Source organism: Haplochromis burtoni, unplaced genomic scaffold (assembly GCF_018398535.1).
Source record: "Haplochromis burtoni strain Fernald_Lab_line unplaced genomic scaffold, NCSU_Asbu1 Contig_60, whole genome shotgun sequence".
Taxonomy (NCBI): Eukaryota; Metazoa; Chordata; class Actinopteri; order Cichliformes; family Cichlidae; genus Haplochromis; species Haplochromis burtoni.
This window is the reverse complement of record NW_024582421.1, coordinates 2,017,898-2,043,604: the sequence shown is the minus strand read 5'-3', so window position 1 is coordinate 2,043,604 and position 25,707 is coordinate 2,017,898. Positions and strand designations below refer to the sequence as shown.

The window sequence follows — 25,707 nt, the reverse complement described above, 5'->3', positions numbered from 1 at the left end:
TGCCATCAGTTTTGCAGCACTTGAGCAGCAAGTATAACCCTGTTCACGTCACGCCTTTTGGAAGTTGGCAAAAGCATCTCAATTTGAGCCTGGATTTTCACCTAATTTGTTGTCCCCAGTCTTTTTCTTATTGTTGAATCATGCACTCTGACCTTAACTCAGACAAGTGAGGCCTGCAGATCTTTAAATGTTGTTCTAGGTTCTTTTTTTGACCTCCTGGATGAAAAAAAAAAAAAAAAAGAAATCTGCAAAATCTTTTAGCTTACTTCATTTTGTCAAACAGTTTCTATTTAAGTGATTTCTTGGTTCAACAGATCTTGCAGTAAAGCAGCATTTTTGAAGTCCTATCCTAGCTTTTGGAAATTTGACATGATGAGCATGGCACGGAACGTGACTGGGAAACTGAGTGAAACTGTAGGCCTATATGACAGTGACAGGTGAATTACAGATTAGGTTTATCCTAAAAGCCTTATTGTGGGACCGTGAATTAAAAAAGAAAGTTTATGTTTTAATAATTAAGACCTGAAATTAGCAGTTGAAACCATAAACTCATCAGGAAATTATTTACTGAGGACATGGATCAAAGGAGCAGTAGAGCAGCATCCCTCAGGTATGCAGCCTCTTCGAATCAGACACTACATCCAGTTTTTACACACGGTCTGTGTCCATTAACCCCTGCCACAGCATCCAAAACTAGTAGTTCCTTTTACTTTTTGTATTCCCACAGAACCGTGTTTAACAGCGTTACACACAGACTCACAAGGTGCTGGACACATCACCATAGCTGCTCGTGACAAAAGCAACCAGGATGCTAACATAGATAAACATAAAAGTTGTTATTTAATTTATATTAAGGCGTCATTGAGTGTTTTAAAGGCACCTATAAAAATATATATTATTATCATTGTTATTTATTTTAGAAATACTGTTGCCTTATGTCGTTGCATAATTCTAGTAAACACTGACACCTTTTAAAATACTTGACAAGATGAGAGCATTATGTAACACCAGAATCCTTGACTATCTTTACTAAACCTTCAGACCTTCCATTTTTGTTTATTTAAAAGCTTCCTCTCCCACTGTTTCTCTGCAGTAACATCTTTACCCCCCATAGACACATAAAAAGAGCTTGCCTCCTCTTTCTGTCTCTCTGGGCTGAGAGGATATTTCATTTTTGATGTATTTATTTATTATTCTGAGAGGATTTCCCCTGAGACACTGAGTGCTTTGTAAAGCAGCACTAAATTAGCATCAAACACGAAGCGCTGCTGCTGCCTATTGGAGCATTAAATATTTAATTTACCAACAAACTGAATGGACTTTTGTTTTGAGTCAGTCGTGTCTTCCAGTGTTTTGGATGAAGTTCATTGCTTCAGTTTCTGCCAGAGGAATGTGTGCCCTCCACAGAGACCAGGCAGCAGATTCACAGGTTAAAGGTCAGGGATGTTCTCAGCTCTGTCGTCAGAAAAGACACACAAACAAACCCAAGGACGCACAGACACATGCACACACGGAGGACCACAACACAAAAATAACAGCTCATCTGCTTCATCTCCGTGCCTCTTTCTCATGACCTGACAGCTCCTGTGGGTTTGCGCGAAACCGTTTGACCCCCTCATGTTCTGTCGTCCTAGCTCTCCTTACTGCCACAGACGTCCTTGTGATGTTCACAAGGAGGAGAATTTTTTGATGTTCACTATTCTTCTTTCAGATGGTATTTTTTTTGTTTGTTTGACTGTTTGTAAAATTATCTTTTTTATAAATGAGATTGACCTTCAGCCAAAAAACCAAGAGATCCGCCCCCAAAAACGATCACGTTTGTAATCCGTGTACGCTTGAGTAAGAAGGGCGTTCTCCTAAACGTTCCTTCAGTTTGTGTTCATTTTACTTTTCTCTGCTTATAAAAAACAACAAGCATTCATAAAGTAGAGATGAAGAGGCGTTCCGCATGAGCCTAAAATCTGAATTTGTTTTTTTCCTGTTTATATTTCAGTCTGTATGTTTGTTCACCCACCATCCACTACTTTAGGAGACAGATGTGAATATGAATATTCTTAATACTTTAATGCTGCACTTTACACTGTGCAAAACATCCAATATTCCAATTAAATGTGAAAATTTTGGTTTTATTGTGTGTTTATTCCTTTTTTTTTCATTGTTCTTGTTGATTGTAAGATTACTTGGTTTTGTTTTAGCATATTTAGCATATTCGGTGATGCAGAAGCCCAAGAAAGTTTATTTAACTGAACAAAAGTTGCTTCTGTTTGCAATATGGAAAGCATACTAAATGTATTACCTTGTTTTAGATTAAGTCATTGTGATTTATGTGTAAGCTAATGTAATTTAATTTCTTTATATTTTGCTTCCAAAGAGCCAGGCTTTCCTGTAATCTTTTAAAGTTGTCTTGAGCAACAGTGCTCCAAGCTTTCTGAAGGTCTTTCAGATTTTTTCTTTGGACATTGGCTGCTTTTTCACTCAGTTTTAGTCCAGTCTTCTATTTATTAAGTGACTTAATACTGACATATGAATTATTCATGTGTAAAAAAATGCACCTAACTCACAGGATGAACCAATGTTGTGTCTACACATAACAGGAAACTTGGCAATTGTTAGGAACTTTACTAGCAGCCTGTCTCAGAAACAACTAATTTGTTCCCATTTCTCAAAGTTTGACAGGCATAAAATAGTATTTCTGCACCAACGAGGTGATTCAAAAATAGCTATTAGCTGAAAACTTGGAATATCTCAGCCTGCTGTGCGATATGCATTCAAAATTGTGAAGGAAATGGACAAGAGGAGGACAAAAGAAGAAGTGGTCGGCAGGTAAACAGTATCTGATAGTCATGTCCTTAAAAAACAGGAAAGTAAATCCAGCAAAGACCTGGCACAGGACCTGAACGACAACAGTGAGTGTTTACAGCCATCTGTAAAAAACAGTGGAGCTCTGTTATAGTTTGGAGATGCATATCAGTCAGAGTTTTGCGGGATCTTGTACCAGAAAGGTATCATCAGATTTTGGTCTATCATGCAGTACAATGTAGAACCCACCTGATTGTCAACAGCTTCCTTTTTCAGCATGATCCCAAATATGTTGCCAGTACAGTAAAAGCATACCTGGATAGAAAAACACACAATGTATTGGCCTCCCCATTGACCTCAACATTACTGAAGGGATCTGGGGAGGCCAATCAGCTTGACAGAGAACAAACCAAAAGGGACCAACCATCCAAAGAAGAGCTTTGGATGCCCTTCAAGAGAAGGAGAGAACGATTCCTGAAGACTACTAAAAGAAATTATTGGAAAGCTGCCTAAAACAGTTCAGTCTGTGTTGAAGAACAAAGGTGGTCATACCAAATATTGACTAGCTTGGAAGAACTGTGCAGACTGTTTTTATATTTTATGTATGTTTGCACCTATTCCCAGCAAAACACAAAGAAACGAGAGGTAAATTAAGACTTTTTCATGTCCTATATATTAATGGAAAATAAGATGGTGTGTGTAGGACACGTGCACAGGTTATACATCAAAGTCTTTCAGGGGGAGGACTGTTGAGCGTCCTGCCTTGGCTGTCACTCATCAAAGACGCTGAGCTCCTGTCACACACACTGGTACACACGGATAAACACAAATACAAAATGCAACCACACACATTATATGCAGTTGTAAAAACACTAATCAGGCTGCAGAGTGACAGCTGCATTGCCAACAGATGGATCGGTTCCATCAGAGTTACTGAATGCGTAGGTGTGGAAAAAGATCGGTATCTGGCTCCGTTCGGTGCAGGTGTTTGAGGAAAGTCACCTGTGTATGCGCTGGAAAGTGCAGAGTGACAACAAAGGCTCTTCTAAACACAAATAACACTTTATTTATTGAAGAATTCAGCAAAGTTGATGCATCTCATCTTTTTTCATAACTTACACAGTCATCGCTGAATTTAGTGGCTGCTAAACCTACAATCATGTGACAGTTATGAAGGAATACATGCAGTCTGGTCACACTAATATGACCTTCACTGTGATGCAGCACAGCAGGCCAGTGTCATGTTATGAAAAGCTGGTGCAATTAAAGCTCCTCACTTGCACAAATAATGAGGAAAACAAAAAAATCAGCAACAGAGGAAGAGTGTATACAGAAGTTTGAAATACAACCTTCAGGAAGTGAAAACCACAGCAAAAAGCAGTACAAAGCATTTACAGGCTTCATCTCCTCATTTTACTTTTATGATCAATCATTTCTAGATACAGAATAGTTGACTTTTTCTTATTATTAAAGGCAACTCAGTTGATTTCTGTCCAACACATAAAACAGATCTACCCAACCCTGACTATATTTTCATATACTACTCGTGTGTTTACATATAAATATTTGAATACCATGAAACCTTCTCAAACAGACCAATATGATGGGCTTGTATTTGTGATTACAATTGTCTGAACATGCAAAACCATTGCTCCGGTGCCAGCAATGTGTTGCCAGACATATGATAAAGGCTGAGTTTGTGCATATATGTGGAAATAAGCCTGTTTTTCTATCATGCATATGGGCCTTCAGGATTGATTGACCGACAATCCCGGTCACATTAACCAGGTCACCAGCAGCTCTGCAAACATCACACAGAATCAGAGACACTAAGGCGCATCCTGATCTGGACTCTGTTTCCCCCGTCTGCAGCATATTTATAATATTTATGTCCAAAATGCTAACTATAAGTAACTTGACTAGATGTAAATATTCCATGTAATTTTATTACACAAGTAATTATTTCTGGATTCTTGATTTATTTACATTCAGTTTATCAGTTTATACCAAGTATGTTTTCTTAATGATTATTTCAGATGCATTTTACACAAAATTATTCATTTTTATGAGGCCAAAGAATTTTTTTTTTCTTGAGTATAGGAAGGGCAGAGGGGATGAGTCTGACCCAAGATCAGGATCTGTCATCCTTTATGGGTTTTTCTTGTTTTTTAATTACACTCTGGTTTGTGAGATTCAGAAGTCAGGTCCCTCTTTCTTCAGGTTTTTGTAGTCTGTGGTGATGGCCACAAACTGGGGGGGAAAGTAGAAAAAGACTGTGTTTGTGTACGTTGATTTAACAATCAATCGACAGTAAAACACAGTCAGATTAGAGTTCATGTGCTGCCTTACCTTGTACTGGTAAGTTGGGTCAAGTTTATTCCATGGCTCTGGGTTGTTGGTCTTGTCCCAGCTGAAGACACAGAGAAAATTAAATGATTAAATCTGATGAAAAGTTAATCAAGCTCTCTCCTGAGAGCTTTTTTGTTTCATCCCCGCTTTGTTCAACTGGTAAATAGAATAAGAAAGAAGCTAAAGAAACAACAAGACAGTGCTCCATCCCGTGAGGTCTTGTAAAAAGCATTTAGCCATGTCTGCTGTTGTTGGAGTTTCTTATATCAAGCGCTTGGGAAACAGCAGGAGAAGAGAAAGTCCAAGCAAAAAGGATAAGAGTAGGCAGGACTCCGTGTGACAGAAAGCATCCTGAAACAAATTCCTCCACTTAGAATGTGAAACACTTATTCATCTCCTCTCCGCACGCCTTTGAATAAATGTTAACAAATGTGCATTTCAGGGTGAAATCAAGCCTATCACAGAAGGACGGCTAAGTCCTTTCTCTGTTTGGAGTCCATCTGTGATCATCCGGTAGGTGGGGACTGGTTGCTCTTTGGAAGTTGCATGCAATTAAAGTGAAAACAAAACTAAACAGATGTGCGAACCTGAGGAAACACAGGGTCTCCCAGCTGTGACACGTTTCATTAAAAGATGGTGGGATAATGACTTTTAGCTTGTTGTTTTTTGTCAGTTGAAAAACAGTAATGATAACGAACAATTAAATGATGTTTTTAAAAAGTTCTCACACGTGATCAGAAGTCAGAAATGTATGTGTCCTTACGTAACATGGGGTCCTCTGGCCAGCCGGATCAGATACAAGGATGCTCCGCCCATTCCCAAACAAATGAAGAAGAACTGGGGGATGAGCTACAGAAAAATAAGAATTAGGCTTCTACACATATTTTACACTTAAACCATAAAAGACAACACATTTATGCCTACATGCTAATCTGAACCACACTGTTCAATGGTGTATTGGCAGCTGTACCTTTTGCTGCAAGGCCAGGATGCTGTTTTGTTTTAACATAATGGACGTTTGACTTAAAAAGAAAGAGCTCAGGAAACTCAGGAAAGCTGATAAAATACATTTCAGCCAGATGCATCGTAGACCACCCTGAAGACAGATGAAGACCCCAGGGACTGCCACATCCAGGGCTGATATACAGAGAAGTAATCTGGATATTTTTCTGCCAGCAGCAGTTTGTTTGTCTTATGTGATTTAGAAAAACAGAGCTGGAATTTACTCCCTTCAAATGATCGTTTGGAGCATTATTTCTATTTCGGCTGATTTTTCATTTTTGTTTATTTGTCATTCTGCAGTCCTTATTCAAGATAAACTCATACCACCCTGAATATATTCACAAAAATCCATTGTTACCATGTGCACAATAACAGGAAGGGGAGTATAACTTGTCTCTTTGTATGTTACTTTTAGGGAACATGTGGGCTGCGTTGTTCTTTCTTTTGGGATAGAAGTTCACTGGTGACGCTTGATGTTTCTTCTTGGTGAAGCCAAATCTTCTTATTCATTTATTTATTTATTTTACACTTCAGCTAACCTGTCATTTTCAGATTTGTCATCACAACATCCAAGTGTGTTAAATCCCCACCTCCATGACTGAGAATAAAAAAGAAAATCCAGATTTGTCGGTCACAAAAAACAGAAAGGCTAAAGGTTGTTAAATAACTATTATCACGATGGGAAGCTGTTAGTCCTTTCCAGCACTGCATCATCTTCAGCCTCGTGACTCCTGACAGTCTGCAAGTCGAATGTCTCAGTAAGAAAAAGCACATTCCTTGAATTTCAAGACAGATGCGGCACATCTTTTTTTTAAGATAAGGTGAGGCGCGATGTGAGCCAACTTATTCAGCTGTGAGAAACTTTCTTCTAAATTAGCTGTCAGCCTTCAGCAATAGCATCATTTATTCAAAAACAGACACTCGATTTAAAACTGAGTCTATACTTAATATCTGCTGTAACAGAGGTGATCTGAGCAGCTGGCCCACTGAAGCTCAGGGGATTGAGTCTTGGCTTGTTGTTGCTCCGTCACCCTGCATCATCCCAGTGAACGTGCTGACACACATCTGGAGCATGTGTGTGCGTGTTTTATATAATTAAATCTCAGAGGGAAATTTTGTACTTCTGACTTCTCTGTCAGTAACTTCTGAGAATAAATATCCCTTCTTTAAAAAAAAAACTTTTGCTGCTGCTTTTACAGAATTTTCCTGTTATTTCAAATTATATGACGTAAATAAAATGACAAACAAATAAATATTTGTTTAAGATAAAACTGTTTAATTCTAGTTTAATGCTGTAAATAAAATTCAAATTTGATGCACTGAGTGTAAAACAACACAAAAAATACAGTAAAAGAAGAAAAGTTTCTGTATTTTTTTATTATTATTTTCATAATGTGTGATTTAGTACTACATAAACCCACCCTCACCTCCGTGTTTTACAGCTGGCGCACCAAACCTGCTGAACTCCATCTGGTCCAATGAAACAATGTGTTTTGGTTCACTCCACCAAAACAATGTGCTGCCACTGTTGATTAGACCTAATTTCAAGTCCTCTGGAAAAGCTTTACTTTGCAAGCAGCGATTTTTCTGCTCTGACATCCCCCGTGGAGACTGACTTTATGCAATGAGCTTTACACTGCCTGAGCCGTCACCGAAACACCAATTTTCACAGTTAATCTTTGTGCCAAGTAAGAAGCACTTGCCTGCTTATTTTTTGGATAGTTGAAAGAAATAGTGTGCAGCATGCCATATTATTTATTTCCAATATGGCAACTGTGCCTTGTCTTCCTGGTCCACATTAGCACTGCTGCAAGTGTTTTTCATTTTTACAAAGCCACAGATGCACAAAGGTATTTATTAAGAGGTTAGTGATCACTGATTCTAAGGAACTTTACATGCTGGATTTCCATGTGCCATTTTTTTAGGGTACAAGAATTTTCTGACATTCACACACTTGTGAAAAGCGTATTTTTGGACACAGTCTGTATAACTGACCCTCAGTCTGTCTCTGTCTTAGTGCTGCCACCACCTATCTGTCTGTCTCATTCTGGTTTTAATCACTGGTTCCATCTCTTCTCTGTCTGTCTCCCTGACTCTCGATCTACTTTCCCATCTGACCAACGATGCATTCATCTGGCTCATTCTCTGTCTGTGGGGCTCAGAGTTTCGGACTCTCTCTAACAGCCTTTCAGTCTCTCCTTCTTTCTGTTTGTTGTAACTTGATCAAGGAGAGTTGTAGAGTCTCACAGGGATTTGCCTCCTGCAGCTCTTCCCTCACTCCCGCTCTCCCTTAGAGTCTGTCTCTCAGTATCTCTGCCTGTCAGGATGATAGACCACATCACGGAGCGCTGGTAGAGTCTCATACGGATTTCTTCCCCGCTGCTTCTCTCTCTCTTCCCTTCTCCTGGGAGGCCAGTGAGAAGAAGTTAAAACTCTGTCACTCCCCTCTCTGACAGCAGAGCCGGTTAAAAACTGCAAAAATAATCCCCTGCCCTGTAGGGACAACTCAAATTTAAAAATTTCTTACTAAACATTTGTGAACTGCTTAGATTTTTGTCAGTTTAGATTTAAGGGGTTTGCGGAAGTCGCTGATGTGTTTTTGATGTCTTAAGCTTCTCAGTTCAGCTTGATTTTGAAACGAGCAACTGGAGCAATTTAACAGACTGAAACAGAGCTAAGATAAGATTAGATGAGACAAAATTAGACTTCTAAACAGACCTGCTGCTTTAACCAGTTCATTTACCTGTTACATACATACATAGGATGTCATGAAGTTTGCGTTAATACAGGCATTAGAATCAAATCAGTTATGTGCAGCAATTGTTAACATTGAGCAATATTTTCTTTGAGCATAGTCTAAACCAATATATATATAAACCTGTGGGTTTAATACTATTTTAACGAGCTGAAAAAAAAAAGAACCATCCTAGGATTCAAGTGTTTATCCAACCTCGCTAGTGACAAACTGAGTTTCTAGTGCAGCTTTGGTTTTGTTTCATTCAGTGAACCATGTTTGAATAATTTCAACACACTTATCCTAAGCAAAATTTCAGAAATGCAGAGCAGTTGATGGATTTCTATTAAAATGTAAGTTACATGTTAAAAGAAGCTGGACATGGCTTATCAAAATTTGAAACACCTAAAAACTGGTCGAGAATTTAAAAGATTACTTACACCGGGGTGCTTCTTAGCATGCTCGACTGCTGCCCGAAACATCATTGCTCCAGTTTACAGTAAATCAGGAACAATACATGAAAAGAAATGAATTCAGGCCTTTGTTCACAGCAAACACAAGCTTTGCACAGCCGAGCACAGACGGGATTTAGACCTGTTGCTGGGAGAGGCGGGAGGAGGAGGAGAGAGAGGAGGAGGTTGTTTTACATCTGATTACAGCCACTGCTGTTCCCTTGTTGGGTAATTACACTGTGCTGGACACTGGTTAATAGTTTGTATTTAAACGGAAAAGTTTCGCCCCAGTAAACCGTTATTTGATATCCAGAAAAGAGACATTTGATGCTATCAGGCCATTCAATTAAAAGAAGTAGGGTTGTCTCAGACCTCAGAGGCGTTTTCTCTACCATTTCCCTCACTGTGTTTAAAGACTTGTCGGTCATTTGGGAGCTGACTAAAGGAAATGGAAAACCATTTGAACGCTGTGTCCTTTTAAATGCCATTAGGGAATATGGACCCTTGTCAGATCCACAAAGAGAAGACCCAAGTCCTGAATGAGGATCATTCTTGCGTGAGCGTGTTTTGATCCTGAATAATTAAGTTAACCAAATGTTCGTTTGATTGTTGCTAAACTACAATTTACACAATCTTAATGAAATGCGCTTTTGCGATGTGTCCATATTGCGTGCTCTTTAGCAGCAGATTCTCTGGGCTTGACTTGGCAACCAAAGTCAAGGATGCTCAACCAGCATATTTGCTTTATTTCAGCACAGTCAGAGAGCTAGATGCACACCAAGTGTGTGAAATGTGGAAACACAGTTTAAGCCATCTAAAAAAAAAGGAAAATCTAAAAAGCAAACATAACCCAGTTTAGTCTGAACACCAGAAGTAACACGTACCCTTCACATTATGGCCGTTGCTGTGATTAAATAAAGGTAAAACCATCAATGAGCAGAGGTCAGGGCGACAACGCTTATCAGCTACACTGTTGCGTTTTAAAGGGTTATTGCACTGATTGATGATGATAGAAGTAGAGCCGCTAACGTACGTGCTCACTCACGTAAAATGCACGCTGCCTTTGGTCATCAAAAGAATATGTCCCAGTCCCAGTCTGCCTAATGGACCCGTGTCTCTGATTCACTGCACTTCAATTTAATTAGAAGTGAAAACAAATACAACTCAATTTAATAAACGATGGCCTCACTTTCAACTCCACAGATGTGTTGTCCCAGATGTCTGTGCTAGATAATAAAGCAGCATAATAAAAGCTGACATGATGAGTGCTGTGGTTAAAACAGGTTTAAATAATTTTCTGTCTACACGTTTTAATTTTTTAAATAATATTTTAGCCTTTTTTTCTTCTTACAAATGAAAATGGATCATTTGCACAGCTAGACCGACAAGGTTTTTCATAACAGCAGAGATTCATTATAATGACTTCATCTGCCTCAGACAAGGTGCCTGCAAAAGGTAATGAATCCCAGAGTGAGACAGGGCCATGGTCCCTCCTGTGTGTGTGTGTGTGTGTGTGTGTGTGTGTGTGTGTGTGTGTGTGTGTGTGTGTGTGTGTGTGTGTGTGTGGTAGTCAGACCTTTTGCAAATTGCAAATGAGTGCCTGGAACTACTCTCAAAGAGACTGTGCGTTCAGTGCCTGTGCTGCTGATGCTGTGGAAACATCAATCTTTTCACACTCTGTGGACTTGTCTTCCTTTCGGGGGCAAAAGTTAAGTGGTTAACAAACAAAAAACTGTAGAATATAAATTAATTATGAATAAATAATTTTTGAAAAAACTTCAATGGTTTTAGTGTCTAGCACAGTTCTCCAGCTAGTCAAAAGTCAAAGTCAACTTTATTGTCAATTCTGCCACATGTACAGGACATACAGAGAATAGAAACTTCGTTACTCTCAATCCCTAGATAAAATAGAAAAAGAACATTTAAATATAAGCTAGTTGATTTGCACATTTTTTTTGCACATGTCGAGGAGTGTGTCAGGCTACATTTCACTGTGTGTTATACTTGTATAACAATGCATGTGACAAATAAAGAACCTTGAACCTTGAACCTTGAATTTGGACTGTATAAAACAAATGAACCTGTATAAATGTGCTCACATCAAGATTTGGAAGAGAGTTTATCAAATGTATTTTTTTTTTTTTTTTTTTTTTTTTTTTTTTTGGTGTTTTGAGTATCGCAATGCAAATCTCTTTTAGTTGAGTTATAATTAGGAGAAGCCAGACGGCTAATATCTGAAAAACTCTCCAACAACAGCTTTATAATAATGAAAGCGTCTAAATTAGGTTTGGGGTTTTAAATTGTAAATGCTAAAAGGGGGTTAAAAATGAGAAATATGACTGTGTTGGGTTTTTTAAATATATCCTCATTCTTTTATACACATCTCTCTTAAGGTCCCGGTACAGCATTTCAGTCATGTTGAGGTCTGGACTTTGACTGGATCATTGCAGCACCTTTATTGCTTCTTTAGCTTTAGCTGTTGGACAGATAGCCTCACATCTGACTGTAGAATACTTATATATTATATACAATATATATATTGTATATTGTATATAATATATAAGAGGTGCAATGACTGCAAGGTACCCAAGATCCAGTGGCTGCAAAACAAGCCTAAATCATCACCCCTCCACCACCATGCTTGGCTGTTGATATGAGGTGTTTGTGCTGACATGTTATTTGGTTTTTGACAAAAATGGTGCTGTTTATTATTAAGACATTGTTCCAGAAGTTGATTTGGAGAGTAAAGACATTCTCCTGACAACCCTTCCAAGCAAACCACACTTATTCAGTGTTTTTCTAATTATGCTGTCACAAACTTTAATATTTAAAATGCAAACTGAGCCCTGTAGAGTCAGAGATGTATCTCTTGGGTCTGTTTGATTGATTGATTGATTGATTGATTGATTGATTGATTGATTGATTGATTGATTGATTGATTGATTGATTGATTGATATTAAAGGGTTGGGTTGGGTTGTTTGGTATTGGTTGGTTGGTTGGTTGGTTGGTTAGTTGGTTGGTTTGTTGGTTTTGGTTTGGGGTTGAACAGCCTGACCTTGGGGAGAATATGCTGAGCATTCTCACTGTAGAATGACAGACTTCCCACTGTTTGGAAATTGACTTAAAACCCTTTCCTGATTGATGAGCAACAGTTGCTTTTTAAACATTGTTGTTGACTCCTTTCCTCTTTGGCATTGTGTTAAAATAAACATAATGGCTGCAGATGAGCAAACTTTCAAAACTGTTAAAAACTGCTTCAGTAGTGAGGCTCACACTATTTTTGTTTTCACACTTCATTTGTGACTCTGTGACATGTTGTGCTTGTCTGATGTAAAAGTGCTGAGTGTTGCTGACGTATAGCCGTAACTGTCATTTCTGTTTCTTAAAGATAAACAGCTATAGGGATCAGCTGGAACTAGTTTTCTGGCCGTCCACACCCTGAGGATGCAGGGTACAGCCCCGAGGGATAAAAGTGTGTCTCTGACCTCTTTTCTGATCCATGTGAGATTACGTGTTCGCACTGAGATAAAGCTTTTATGTCTGTGTTTATATTTCCCTTCAAGACTGCGCAGTCAGAGAGGCAAAAGACAACGATAATCAGTATATACCCAGCGAGCGTTTTACAGCTGATGAGGAGACAGATTCCAAATACCTTTTTTAGTATAAAAGCATAGCCTACTTTTGCCTTCAAAGGCGACTCTGGAAAGTTTGTAGTTCAGTTCAAGTCACTTACAAAGGTGTGAAAAAAGTGACAGGTTTTCACTGAGCAAAAAACTGTTTTAAAACATCCACAAACTTCTCAAAGTGCTCCTGCAGCACAGCCAACTTTCCTCTGTGAAAAATATATAGTATTTTCAAACAAAAAAAGCCTTTAAGATTTTTAAGTAGATAAAAATTCTACTTTTGCATCACACAGTTCCTTGAATAACATATTCACGGGCAACAGAGAAGTGGCTTAAACAGCTGGAATCTTCTTTAAAGGTTACTTATTTGTGCTTTTGAAGCCGGTTACTATATGGCTCCTTTGTCAATAGTATGAATATGAGCTTGCAATAGCCTCTGTTCTTGTGCATAAATACTCCAAATGATTTTGAGTACACTATCCTTACAGTAATTTTATCTACTCACAGACTGTCCATGTTCTCTGTCAGTGCAGGAAATACCAGCTGTGTCAGGGTCAGTCAGCTCCAAATGTTGATGTTATTGTATAGCATCTACATAAAGCTTCTCTGGTTGGACGGCAGCCAACATGTCCGTTGAAGATGAATCATTAAAGTCCCATTCTGGGAGTCAGGAAACTCGAGACGGTGGTACATAATAGAATTTTTAATGGAGTAATGGATTTAAATTCATGATGTCAATGTGTTTTTACTTTGATTGACCACATTAAATGTTTATTTAGCAAAAATATGAGTCATACCCACAGATTATAAGCGCAGACAGGTCACTTTCTTATAGTGCAATCGTCTGCAGGGAAACCTTGAGTCTTTGCATTTATATTTTTGACACACACCATCTAAACTTGCAGATCAAGCAGACGGGGATCCACTAGGGAATCCTGTTACACTGCAGGAAGTGCTCAAGAAAGGATCAAGGAACACGGCAAAAATCAGGTTGTAGACTGTGACTCCAAACTGCCCAGGTGACATCTAATCATGCATCTGTGGGAAGCCTCTGAACTATCAGCCAGAAAACCAGGGTTAGATCATCATGTTGGAACCATAATTTCACTTCTTTTTTTACCCTTTTAGGCTCATTTAAATCACCTTTTGCAATGTTAACTGAATTTTAAAAGGTTTCTGCAGAAAACCAAAGTGAATTTTAATTGTAAACCGTAACTGTGGGTGCTTATAGGAGCTTGAATTAATGGAGGGGAAGTCTTATTCAAGACAGCCACTGGAGCAGCATGTCAGAGTCAGACTGACAGCAGCTGGCACGGTGAGCTCCGGGAAGGGGATGAGATACTGAAGTGACATTTGCAGGCAAAAAAAAACAAGCCCTATTTAAATGTAGTTGGACTTTAAAATGATAAAGAAGTACATGAACATGTAATGATTATGTGAAACTTCTATTTACAATAATCCATCAGATCCCATATTTTTAGATTCATTTAATGATTTCAGTCATTACGTGTCTCTAAATCAGCAGGTTTAAAGCTGGAGTCACCTTCATGTTTGCATGTGTGTTTACAGTTTAAAAAAAACGCCATGACTGACGAGAGAGAAGGCAGGAGGAGAAATGGAGGAGCAAGAAAGCATCCCAGACTCACTGTTACCCGGTTTACATCATCCGTAACTATGCCAACAAGACACTCTGCTGACAGGCTATTACATATATCGCAACCATGAAGACCTCTTTGAACTTTGAACTGGCAGGGAAGTGGATAATTTCGCTGAGGATCTGTCTGCAATACAACAAGTTTTACACAGAAGCAATAACATAACTGATATTGGCCATCCATTAAGAAAAATAATACCTTTTGGGCATCTGTCACAGCTCCAACTCCAGGTCATTATTTTTTCCTCCCCTTTACAACAGGACTGTGACATGTGCTCTGAGCTGCCTGGCGTTCCTGCTGACCTACAACACTGGAGCTCACAAATAAATCCTCCTAATTGGACACTGGCCAACCTGGTGGCACAAACAGGGTGCAAGACAGAGCAGGCTTGTTTAAGAATACACAAGATCTGCATGGTGTACCTACAGTATCAGCAGCAGTGCTTGACTTGTGCATCACAGCTGTGTGTAGGGTGTACAATAACTGCATCACAGCAGCGAGAAGAATAAGGCCACTGGAGATCCTGACCTCAGAAAACGGTTAGGATTAAAGAGTTTTTTGCATTTTTTAGAATCTCAACTTAGTCAGACATTATTCACCTGCTGTGAATGCTGTGCACTGAATGGTAAGGAGAAGGTAGAGAACATCTACTGGGTTTTTTCCCCTCAAAATCATTAGGAAAGCCTGGCTGGACTGCAGCGTAGCCATTGAAATAAATCCTGGTTACTAATTTTCACACATAAAAGATTGCCTTGTTTTTGCCCTTTAATCCCTCTAGTTACATTTGAGCCAATTAACCTGCAGTAACTGGCCTGTGTTGGCTCCGATTAGCCAAGTGCAGCCCTGCTGTGGAAACCGGGGGCTATTTTATGAGTGGGGTCGCCACACAGTTGTTTTGGGAAAAGCAGAACGTTCTGAACCTTGAGCACAGTTTAACGCCACATGATGCTATTAGACTTCAGAGGACTGAGAAACAATGCAATGCACACACCCTCCAAGGCAACTCACGGTGTGTCAGACAAGATTCAAAATTTTCAGATGAGTGTGGAGGTATAGATGTATACTCTGTCAACAGCAGACCAGATTCACCTGCTGTCCAACGACTCCATGAGAATAAAGTCCAATCAGTTTTAGCATTAAAGGAAGAATGCTAAAACTGTGGTAAGAATGTCTCCTTCAGTCTGGCTGATAAGTCGACTTACATAAACTATTAGTACAAAACACTAAATACTGCTTGTAACTGAATAATAGTGAAGCCAGAGTAAGATTTTGTGTTCATTTGTGCCATCTAGTGGTAGAACGATATACTGCAGCACACAATTTTATTTATTTATTTATTTTTACATTTAAAGCGCCCATCTACTTTTACCCAAAAATATTTTATTACATTGTTCTGGTGGCATTTAGAACAGAATAACTTTATTCTCCACATTAGCAGAAAATTGTGTGTGAGTCACCAAGTCATAAATCAATTCATTAAAAAAAATACTGGCAGCACTCAGCCCACAGTCACACAAATGCATACATAAAACTTCAGTACAAATACATCACAGAGTCTTATAACTCAGTATGCTAATTGCTTTTGGCACAAATGATCCCTTATGCACCTTTTGCCTACCTAAAGGCGCCCTGTGAAGTCTTCCTGAGGGCATTAGTTCAAAATAAGAATGTTATGTGGTCTCAAGCTCTCTAATCACTTTAACACCCACAACAGTAATTACATGTTCCAGGGTCAAATTACTGGTCAGATTTTCTGTAATCTGTGACTTAGAGCTCAAAAAGGATTCCTCTGATAAAAACCTACAGGACAAAGAATTAAAGCTGGCATGAAAGAAAGTTTCTTTTCCCTAACTTTAGTGAAAACAAAGGCTAGCTGCATGTATAAATAGCACTAGAGGTGTTTGAGGGAATGTGTGTGAGCATTCAGCAAACTGAACATTTAACTAGAAAACAGGAAAAGAAAGGAGAGAAGAAGAAGGGACAGAAGACACGAAATATCAGATTTCTTTGACAATCAAAAGACAGACAACGGTCTCCAAGAGGGGAAATGTTTTTGTTTTGTTTTTTAAAAACACAGACATACAAAATAAAATTATATTTACACAATAATACAAAAAAATACTCTTGGCCTTTAACAACATTCATTTGATCCCTGTTCAATATGAACTCTTGTGATTTCACCAAGAACAGCAGTGTACAATACTCCTGATTCACTTACAGTTATGCATTTCCCGTCTCTCTCAAGCTCATTTTAGGGTTTTTTTCCCAGCGCCTGGAATTCAAAGACCAAAGCGTTCAGCAGGAGTGACAGCAGCTTTCTGGCGTTTGTTGAAAAAGCACGATCCGAGTCGAGCTGAACGAAAGAGGACAAAGTGAAACCCTTCACTTCATCCTGAAATCATTCCTGAACTTCGGACACGTCGGGGGGGATATCAGAGAGCTTTGCTTCACGTGGTAACCATGGTAACATCAGCAACAGCACTAGTAGAGAAGGAGGGGGTCGGATCTGTCGTAACCATGGTGATGGCAGCAGGACCTTCTGTAGATGCTTGCATTGTAACGGGTGGCTCAGCAGGGCGAGCGGGTTTAGCGATCTTCATGGGAACGAAAGCGTTGGAGGCGCAGTGCTCGCTCAGATACTCGCCTCCTTTCTCCTCGTAGTCCTGTCTGCTGATCCATCCCTCCGACACTGCTCCAGGAGGGTGCTCCAACGCCCAGCCTCGTGCTCCATGCCAGGCATCCAAGGCCGGACAAGACGCCATGGTCACCTATAAAGAAGTTTTAGGTTACCTTCAGATGATCTCAACACTAATCAAAACATCTGAAAGGACCGGAAAGTTTAGCTGGAGTCATTTATCCCATAACGGTTCCCATAACTCACTTCTTTATTTTGAAACAAGCTCTGTTGCTTCAAATCTAACTATATGCACTATTTACATGGCTGGCTACTCACTGGACACTTTATTAGGTACACCTTGCTAGTACTGGGTTGGATTCGTTTTTCCCTTTAGAGCTGCCTTAATTCTTCAACCAAGTGCTGGAAACATTCCTCAGGACATTTTGGTCCATAATGACATGATTTGTCGGCTGTGGAGGGCGTTCACTGGATATTTTTTATGTTTCAGACTATTCTCTGTAAACTCTAGTGATTGCTAGGTGGGACAATCTTCAAAATCACTTAAACTTTTTTTCTCCATTCTAATTCTAGGTTTGAACTTCAGTGCCTGCATGCACCGAGTAGCTGCCATGTGATTGGCTGATTAGATATTTGCACTAACAAGCAGTTGAACAGGTGTACCTAACAAAGTGTATGGTGAGTGTATTAGATCATTTATATTTATGTCACATCCCATGTTGAACTTTAGAAAAATATTTGAGCTGATGACTTTAAAGCAGGAGTGTTGAACTCCAGGCCTCGAGGGCCGGTCTCCTGCAGGTTTTAGATATCACCCTGGGTCAACACACCTGAATCAAGTGATTAGTTCATTAGCAGGCCTCTGGAGAACTTCAAGACATATTGAGGAGGTAATTTAGCTATTTAAATCAGCTGTGTTGGATCAAGGAAACATCTAAAGCCTGCAGGACACCGGCCCTCGAGGCCTGGAGTTCGACACCTGTGCTTTAAAGAGACGATACAACCTTTTTGTGGCGTTTTGCGTTCCGTTACTATGTTCAAGATTTTTTCCAGAGAAAACACAAAAGCTTAAAGTCCAGGGTTTTACGTCCACCTGAAAGCTCTTGTTTTCTGTTTTTTGTGGTTACTGTTTGAACTATATTAGATTTTTTTGTCCTTATCAAAGAAAGATTTCAGATTTTTTGACAAAGTAAACATAACAGCGTTTTAGGAGAGCACAGGCTGTACCTTGAATTGTGACTGGAAGGGTCTCATGGCCAGCAGTTCTCGCTCTACCCTCTCTTTCATCCCAGGATACTGCATGTTCCCTCCGGTCAGAAATACATTGCTCACTAGCGCCTCCTGCTGCTCTGGAGTGTACCTATTTGTGATTAAAGCATCAAAGTTCACATTAACAAAAAAATAAATACCATCAGTAAAAAACTAATAAAAAAATAATAATAAAAGAATGTTTATATAACATAGCATTTTCTGGCTCCTTGTAATAACTTCATCAGGATGAGGTTATGTGTTTATACAACTTCTCTGCATATTCGTGCTTTTGTGTACAACCGTTACATCCCATCATTACCTGGCCAAAACATATTGCAGAGTCTCCATCAGTCCCATCTGCTCCTCTCCAGTCAGCGAAGGCTGGAACAAAATCTCTGGACACCGCAGACGCTCCGTCCCCACAAAGAGCTGGTGGTACTCCGCCATGTTAAACACGGGCTGGAGGAGGAGGAGCAGGGAAAAAAAGTTCTCCTTCATTAACGTGAAGTTATGACAGTACTGACACCACTACATGTTTCAAATGTTGCAATAGCAAAGTTATGCTCAAAAACTACTGGAAGTTTTTCTACACATTTTGCCACACATGACCGCAGCAGGTATTTCCCTGCACAGCATTAATGAGGCTCTACATGTCTCTGAGACATTCAGGTATCCTGTGCCATTACCTGAACCACATTAGCAGGTTTTTCTGGCAGCGAGTCCTCGGGGAAGTCAGAATCCATCAGTGCCACTCCATCTGTCTCGTCCATCGGCTGTTCCAGCTCTGACACCTGACAGAGAGCCACAGAACAGCCTAAGGCTTTGTGTCAGGAGCACTACATCCACCGCAGCAATCAAGCATAGATGCTGTAGAGCCTCGCAGCACAGTTGTGATAATGACATTTACACCTAATTAATTATTGGATCATTTCAATTTCACTTGTGCTCTGTAGTCATTTTCACTGTAATTTGACAACTTGAGCTCTTATTATTTAGATAACCATCTCATTATAGATACAGTGCTAACACTGTCATATGCTCAGCATTCTTCTATTAACTGTTTTCTACCAAAAAGCAGTTGCAGATTTGTTTATCCAAATACTGATTCAGACACAGAGCCTGGAAATGTGGGCACAGCACATGCAAAAACAAGTCAGTACAACCGAATTCTATTTTTTAAACTTGATGGCAGAACACCTACCTCCGCCTTTCCCTCTGCTCCATCACTGTGCAGCAGCTTCTGTCTACCCTGCTCTACAGCGAGCTGCAATTTGTTGATGTACGACTGCAGCTCCTCGGCTGAATCCATGTTAAGCTCCACCAGACTCTTGTGAAACTGATCCAGCAGGCCGTCCTCCAGCAGCTCCTGCACACACACACACACACACACACACACACACACATTACTCTATGATCAGTAGGTGAAATACTGTTTTATGTGTTTATTACTGAGTGCCAATTTCCATCTTGTCTTCCGTCCTCAGCTGGAACAATCAATCAATCGTCTTTGACTCGCAGTGTAACTGCCAACATCTAAATTATGCATTTCTTTTCTGCGACTCTCTTTCGCTCTTGCTTGGTCACCCATAGTGTTGCAAATGACCCGCAATCCCAGTGGAAGTGCAATGGAATTAAATTTTATCTGCCAATCAGGTGCTATGTTAGAAATCATGTTGTTTGTCAACACTGCACTACCGTTACAACTACTATAAGTATGCATGCATGTACCGGCCTAAAAACAAGATCCAAACCTCCTGATGACAGTTCCATTGAAATATAGAAAGGTAGGCGTTTAAAAAAATGGAAAAAGATGAGAGAAACAAACAGGCTGACTGATAAGACAGGAATCCGCCATCAGAGAGACAACTCTTGTGCTTGTGAACTTTAAAAGGTCCAATAAGGTCCTTGCCTGTACTGCTAAGAGTCGGTCCAGCCTCTCTTGGTCCTGCTGCAGCTTCTCCTCTCGGCGACGAGCATTAATCTCTTGAAGTCGTCGAAGTTGCTGAGCTCGTCTCTCTTGCCGCTCCTCTACACTCACACAGCCACCCGGCACCTTACTCGAAAACGGAAGCTGCATACGGTGAACTTCCCGCTCATAAAACTCTGGGCTGCGCCACTTTTCCAGCTCTGCGGAAAACACAGCATAGAGGAAATGCAAAGTCAAGGGGAGGAGAGAGCACATGCATGCACCTCTGTGCTGACTCCTCACTCCTCACAGTCATCTGTTTCTCTAGTAGTTCTGAGGAGGAACTCACTGTGTGCAATTTACTGATGTTACTAAAATATTCTTCAGCTATCATAAATCTAAAGCATTTAATTGCTGTCCCATAAAAAAAACAAATGCGTAGTTACATGTCCATGGATATATTTGTACCTTCATGATAATCCACAGCAGTGTAGCTGTGCTCATGCAGCAGCTCCTCCATGCGGCTGAGTGTGATGGCAGCAAGGTGACCTGGGTATTTCAGCTGCAGGAGGCGCTGCAGGTAGGACGCTGCCTGGCTCCCAGCCACATTCACGCGCTTACAATTCACAGCATCCAACCTCGAACAAAAACCAGATAAGAACTAAAACTATGGTGTGTGATAAAAATCAGGAAAACAGAGCAAACGGTAAAAGCTGTATATAAATCATTCGTTTGTGCATGTTGATCCTCACCTGCCATTAATAACCGGCAGGATGTGTGAGCAGTGGTAACCTGAGGACAGAATGATTCCCGTGTGTGGTGACTGGAGCTTCCTTTGATTGTTATTGTGGTAGAAACTGTACAAGGAATCCACACCATAGGAGACGTATGGGACGCTGTAGCACTCAAAAAGCAGCTCTGACATCATCTGGCGGCAGTGCAGTGGGTTGCAGGGCGCCTCTGTCAGCACAATGGGGTGATCCACACTACCCTGCAAAAATAATAATAATAATAAAGTGGTGTTGATGTATTGTCTGGGTGTCCACGTGACTTACATGACTATAAACAGCTAGCAGAAAATATCCCGGGAGTTAAGTTGTTCAATTAATCCTGAACTCCAGATACAAAACCTTCAAACCGACCAACGTTTCACTTACAAATGACTGATTTAACTTCCGCTCACCTCTGACGTGATGCCCAGGTGTGTAAACACATAGTCGAAGATGAGCTCTTGGATTTCAAAGTTGACCACCACGTTTCGGTCAAACTGGCTCTTCAGCAGCCACCGCAGCGGCTCCAAATTGGGGATGTCGTTACCGATCTGGGTCTCACTGCGGGCAGCGCCTCTGCTTCGCGCCGCCACAGACTTGAACAGGAGCCGCGGAGGGTCGAGCTCGGCCCCCGGAGCCGCCCAGCCGGCCCGGGTCTGGAAGGAGCCGTTATCTATCACTATAGGAGAGGGTGTATGGGTCAGATACTGTACGGGGAGCTCAAGAATTGGATCAGGGGAGGCTTTCCAGTCCTGGAACGAGAAAATCTGACACACCGGTCCTTCTTTGGAAGCCATTTTGAAAATGTGTAACTGCAAAATACAGCCGACTGGAGGCTCGGTGTCGCAGATTTACAGTTCCTGACAGATTTTTAAATCACTTTTATCATATAACCTTGATGTGTGTGATTTTAGCAATAGGAACTGGAAACAAACATTGATTAAAACACACACGCACACTATACATGACAAATCCGAATGGAGAAAAGCATAAGCATAAGACTAATATTCCAGCTAAGTGATTCCCTAAATATGAGACGACCCCCCTGGTGGGCTAGCAAGGTACTGCAGGTGGGCCCCATTTATGTACAGTTACATTCCATCTATCCATTGTATTTATATACAAAGTTAATTAAATCGGAGAATAGGCCGTGGTTAGTTTGCGATATTACTCTTTACTCACAGGGTGGCTGTGGCTACAATGTAGCTTGCCATCACCAGTGTGTGAATGTGTGTGTGAATGGGTGGATGACAGTTTGTGTAAAGCGCTTTGGGGTCCTTAGGGACTAGAAAAGCGCTATACAAATACAGGCCATTTACCATTTACCATCTTATTTACTGCTCTTGTTTCGAAGTTCGTGTCCCAGTGGCAGGTGGGTCACACTTTAGCCTTAAAACTGTGTATATGACTGGGTAGTATGAGCAATTTATAGCCAAAACCCTATATTAGTTATATATTTTGAATAAAATGTTCAAGTAAATTCATCACGTTTTCTTGTATTTCTTTTTAGAGTGAAGATTTAAGATTGGGTGAGCCCCAGGGGATTTTCTGAATCTAAGTGGGCCACAGCACTCTTAACTTTGAAAATGGCTGGTCTAGCTAATTTAAACAAAATACAATTAAAACATTTAAATTATTTTTAATTCCTGATCACCAGTTTATTTTTGAAATGCAGTTATTTTATCTACAAAAAAGACCCCGTATAGAGTTTCAGAGAGCTGTATGGTAAACACCAAGACCCATCACATCTGTGTAGGTTCTCAGTTCCAGGTCACAGTAATCTAAGGAGCTTGGAAAGAAACTGGACTTCTTTGAGTTTCTTGAAGAATTTTCACCTCTCATCCAAACAGCTTCTTCAGCTCTAAGAACAAATAATGGAGATTCCCAGGTATTTAAGCCCTGGTGGGAGTTGTCCCTTAAGATGGTCATTGACCCACTATTGACCATGTGCCTCATGACATGAGCCAAGGTGTGAAAAGGGGTGTGGATCATTATCAGCAGAGGTTTCGGGTGAGACCTTGCCTCACCCTATCATGTGACTTCCTTCCTTCCTTTTTGAAATCCTTTAAAGTGACCTCGCAAGAACTGCTGATGAACTTCTTGGTAGTATTTAGAGTGATCTATGCTCTACATCTGCTACTTCAGTTATTAGCAAAGGACTGAATAACACTGTATTCATTTAGAGTACAGAAGTCTGGAGCTGGTAAACTGTTCCCTAACTTAGAAACTCAAGAGTCTGGATAACTGTATCAGAGCACAGTGTCTAGTTTTGTTTTGGGCTGTTGTTTTATATCATTTTTTGTTGCAATAACTGGACTACAAGAAATTTCTGATAGTCATTGTTTGGAATATAAACGTTAACAACAACAGAACCAGGACAGTGGTATATGTACAATTTAGAATTTTACAGTTTTAACAGTTTACAGTTTGATTAATCAAATCTGCAACTGAGATGTTCAAAAGTACATATCATGTCTTTAGCATTTTATATTCTTTTTGAGAGAATTATTTTAATATTTCTTGAATATAATAGTGCAGTACGTTTTTGGTGAAGGCCAAGAAAATGCTGTTGAACTGAACGAATCTACTTAAGCTTTTAAATTTAGCAGTACCGAATGCAACTGAGGCAATCTTTTGCATTATTTTTTAAGTTCTGCTAACGTTTTCGGGTTTAGACTGCACACTTTTGCTCTCTGTGTTGCATTTGTAACATTATGTCTACTGTGTCCTCCAATCCCTCTTGGGTCCACACACTCTACAGGTCTTCTCTTCTGTTACTATTAGATCTATTAAGCCATTTCTTGTATGTCATCCCGCGTTTGCTCTCTCCCCACCCTCCTGTCTCCTGTCAGCACTGTCCTGTCCAATAAAGCCAAAAGGGATCATGTTCTGAAACGTTTCATCATCTTCCAAAACGTCCTGTCTTCTAATGTAACCGATGCTCCCTGAGCGGAGAGTCTTTTTGACCTCATCATTGATAATAATCCGCATATGTAAAGCTGTATTTGTTATGTCCCATCCCTAATTTCCAGCTGGGAATGAGAAATGGGCAAGGGCGTAGATTTGGCATGGACGGAAGGGATATGTCCCCACCAATATCCGGCGATTATTGAATTGTCCCCACCAATAATTTGATCTCTTCGAGTAAAGAAAAACAAGCCCGACAGAAAGAAAAAAACGATCTGTCAACGTCTCATTCACCCAGCGGTGCAGAAAGAGTTAAATTACGTCCTCCACTGGAGTCCTACCGCATGTGACAAATATGGCCAATGTGATTGGCTGTGCCTTTCAGGGAGCTCTGTCTAGTTTTAGCAGCGCCAAGCCTGCGCTGTGAGAACCTGGAGGAAGAGAGGAGGATGGCAGCAAAAAGGAAGAACCTGGGTATAAGAAAGTTATTTTCAAAGAAACCTGTAAGTCACTTAAAGTCAAGTTCACTCATAAAACGTGTCCGTCATAATAACGTTACAGGCTATGTTAGGGTCTGGCCCACATCAGTCTAAAATTGTATGTAACCATGAATAACGTGTTTTGGAAACTAACTGCACAACATGCAGCACTATTAGTTCTCTCAGTCTCATTTCTAATTTTGATTGAAACTGTCTGGGAAAACGGCAGCCTCGAGCAAGCCAGGATATTAGTTTACAGAGGCTGTTAAAATTATATGTCTAATGTTAAAATGTTGGTGACACAATAATTTCCTCCTAGTGGTACTGACATATTCATATTTTTGAGACAAAATATCATGAGGTAGTCAAATATTCCACCTTGTAGTGCAGTTTGCACAAATTGTTTTAAAAATGCACTCACCCTACAAACATTACTGATGAGTCAAGATCTGCACAAATTGACAGAAACACTGAAGCAGCTACACATTTTATTCTTATTGTCATGTTTGTCCTATTTGTCAGGTGAATCAATGTGTTATTTTATCAGGTGGCAGTATGTCCTAGTGCAGTCAGAGGGGAAGAGCCAGGGCCAAAGGTGAGGCACATCAAGCACATAATAATAATTTTAATCTGAGGATAAAACGCATGTACTGAGACTGAGAGCACTGAAGCTAAAGAAGCTTCAGTGCTCTCAGAAGACTAAAAACATGGCTAAAGTTAACAATGACTCGAATGAGATTAAACAATGCTGCTGTATGCCATGTCCACCAGGAGAGACTGGACAGTATAGACGTAAAACAAGTATGCCAGCAGTTTATCTCAGTTAACGAGAGGAGCAAGCATGTGTTTGCCTCCTTCACATAGTGGACATTGAGTTGTTGTGTGGGGCACCAGTAGTCCATGTCTGTTGCTGTAACAGTAGTTCATGTTTAGAATAAAAAATCCCAGCTCACTGATTTGATCGGGGCAATAGTGTGGCTAAAATGTTGCGTAATTCTGCTGAGAGACCTGGTGGAAAACCACCAGGTCATTCAGTGTTCCCTTAGTGCTAATGTGTAAGAGATGTTGGTGCAGTATAACTGAAGTAATGTTGTTAAGTCCTTAAAGTCATATTCTTTTATTGTCATGACTCTATTTTTTTTTT

General features: G+C 40.1%; 2 protein-coding genes across 2 annotated transcripts; both read right to left on the bottom strand.

The window, feature by feature from the left end:
• Positions 1–4,960: 4,960 nt before the first annotated feature.
• Positions 4,961–9,493, bottom strand: ndufa4l2a (NDUFA4 mitochondrial complex associated like 2a). Its single transcript, XM_005941140.3, has 4 exons — positions 9,325–9,493; positions 5,912–5,997; positions 5,149–5,209; positions 4,961–5,049 (listed from the first exon to the last, which is right to left on the bottom strand). Exons 1-4 carry the CDS (start codon positions 9,367–9,369, stop codon positions 4,993–4,995), a joined length of 249 nt encoding a protein of 82 aa, XP_005941202.1. The 5' UTR covers positions 9,370–9,493; the 3' UTR covers positions 4,961–4,992.
• Positions 9,494–15,978: 6,485 nt separating this feature from the next.
• Positions 15,979–22,074, bottom strand: actr5 (actin related protein 5). The gene is made up of 9 exons (XM_005941139.3): positions 21,591–22,074; positions 21,160–21,398; positions 20,876–21,045; positions 20,411–20,628; positions 19,703–19,867; positions 19,188–19,292; positions 18,821–18,960; positions 18,478–18,610; positions 15,979–17,383 (listed from the first exon to the last, which is right to left on the bottom strand). The coding sequence occupies exons 1-9, from the start codon at positions 21,972–21,974 to the stop codon at positions 17,063–17,065; spliced, it is 1,875 nt and encodes a 624-aa protein (XP_005941201.1). The 5' UTR covers positions 21,975–22,074; the 3' UTR covers positions 15,979–17,062.
• Positions 22,075–25,707: the final 3,633 nt, after the last annotated feature.

Coding starts and splice junctions, on each gene's coding strand:
- actr5 (XM_005941139.3), bottom strand. CDS start 21,974: ATGGCTTCCAAAGAAGGACCGGTGTGTCAGATTTTCTCGTTCCAGGAC. Junction 19,293..19,702: donor GAGCAGAGGGAAAGGCGGAG/GTAGGTGTTCTG, acceptor GCTCTCTGTCAG/GTGTCAGAGCTGGAACAGCC. Junction 18,961..19,187: donor AACCTGCTAATGTGGTTCAG/GTAATGGCACAG, acceptor CTCCTCCTCCAG/CCCGTGTTTAACATGGCGGA.
- ndufa4l2a (XM_005941140.3), bottom strand. CDS start 9,369: ATGATGTTTCGGGCAGCAGTCGAGCATGCTAAGAAGCACCCCGGT. Junction 5,210..5,911: donor GCCAGAGGACCCCATGTTAC/GTAAGGACACAT, acceptor CTGTGTCTTCAG/CTGGGACAAGACCAACAACC. Junction 5,050..5,148: donor ACCCAACTTACCAGTACAAG/GTAAGGCAGCAC, acceptor TTTCCCCCCCAG/TTTGTGGCCATCACCACAGA.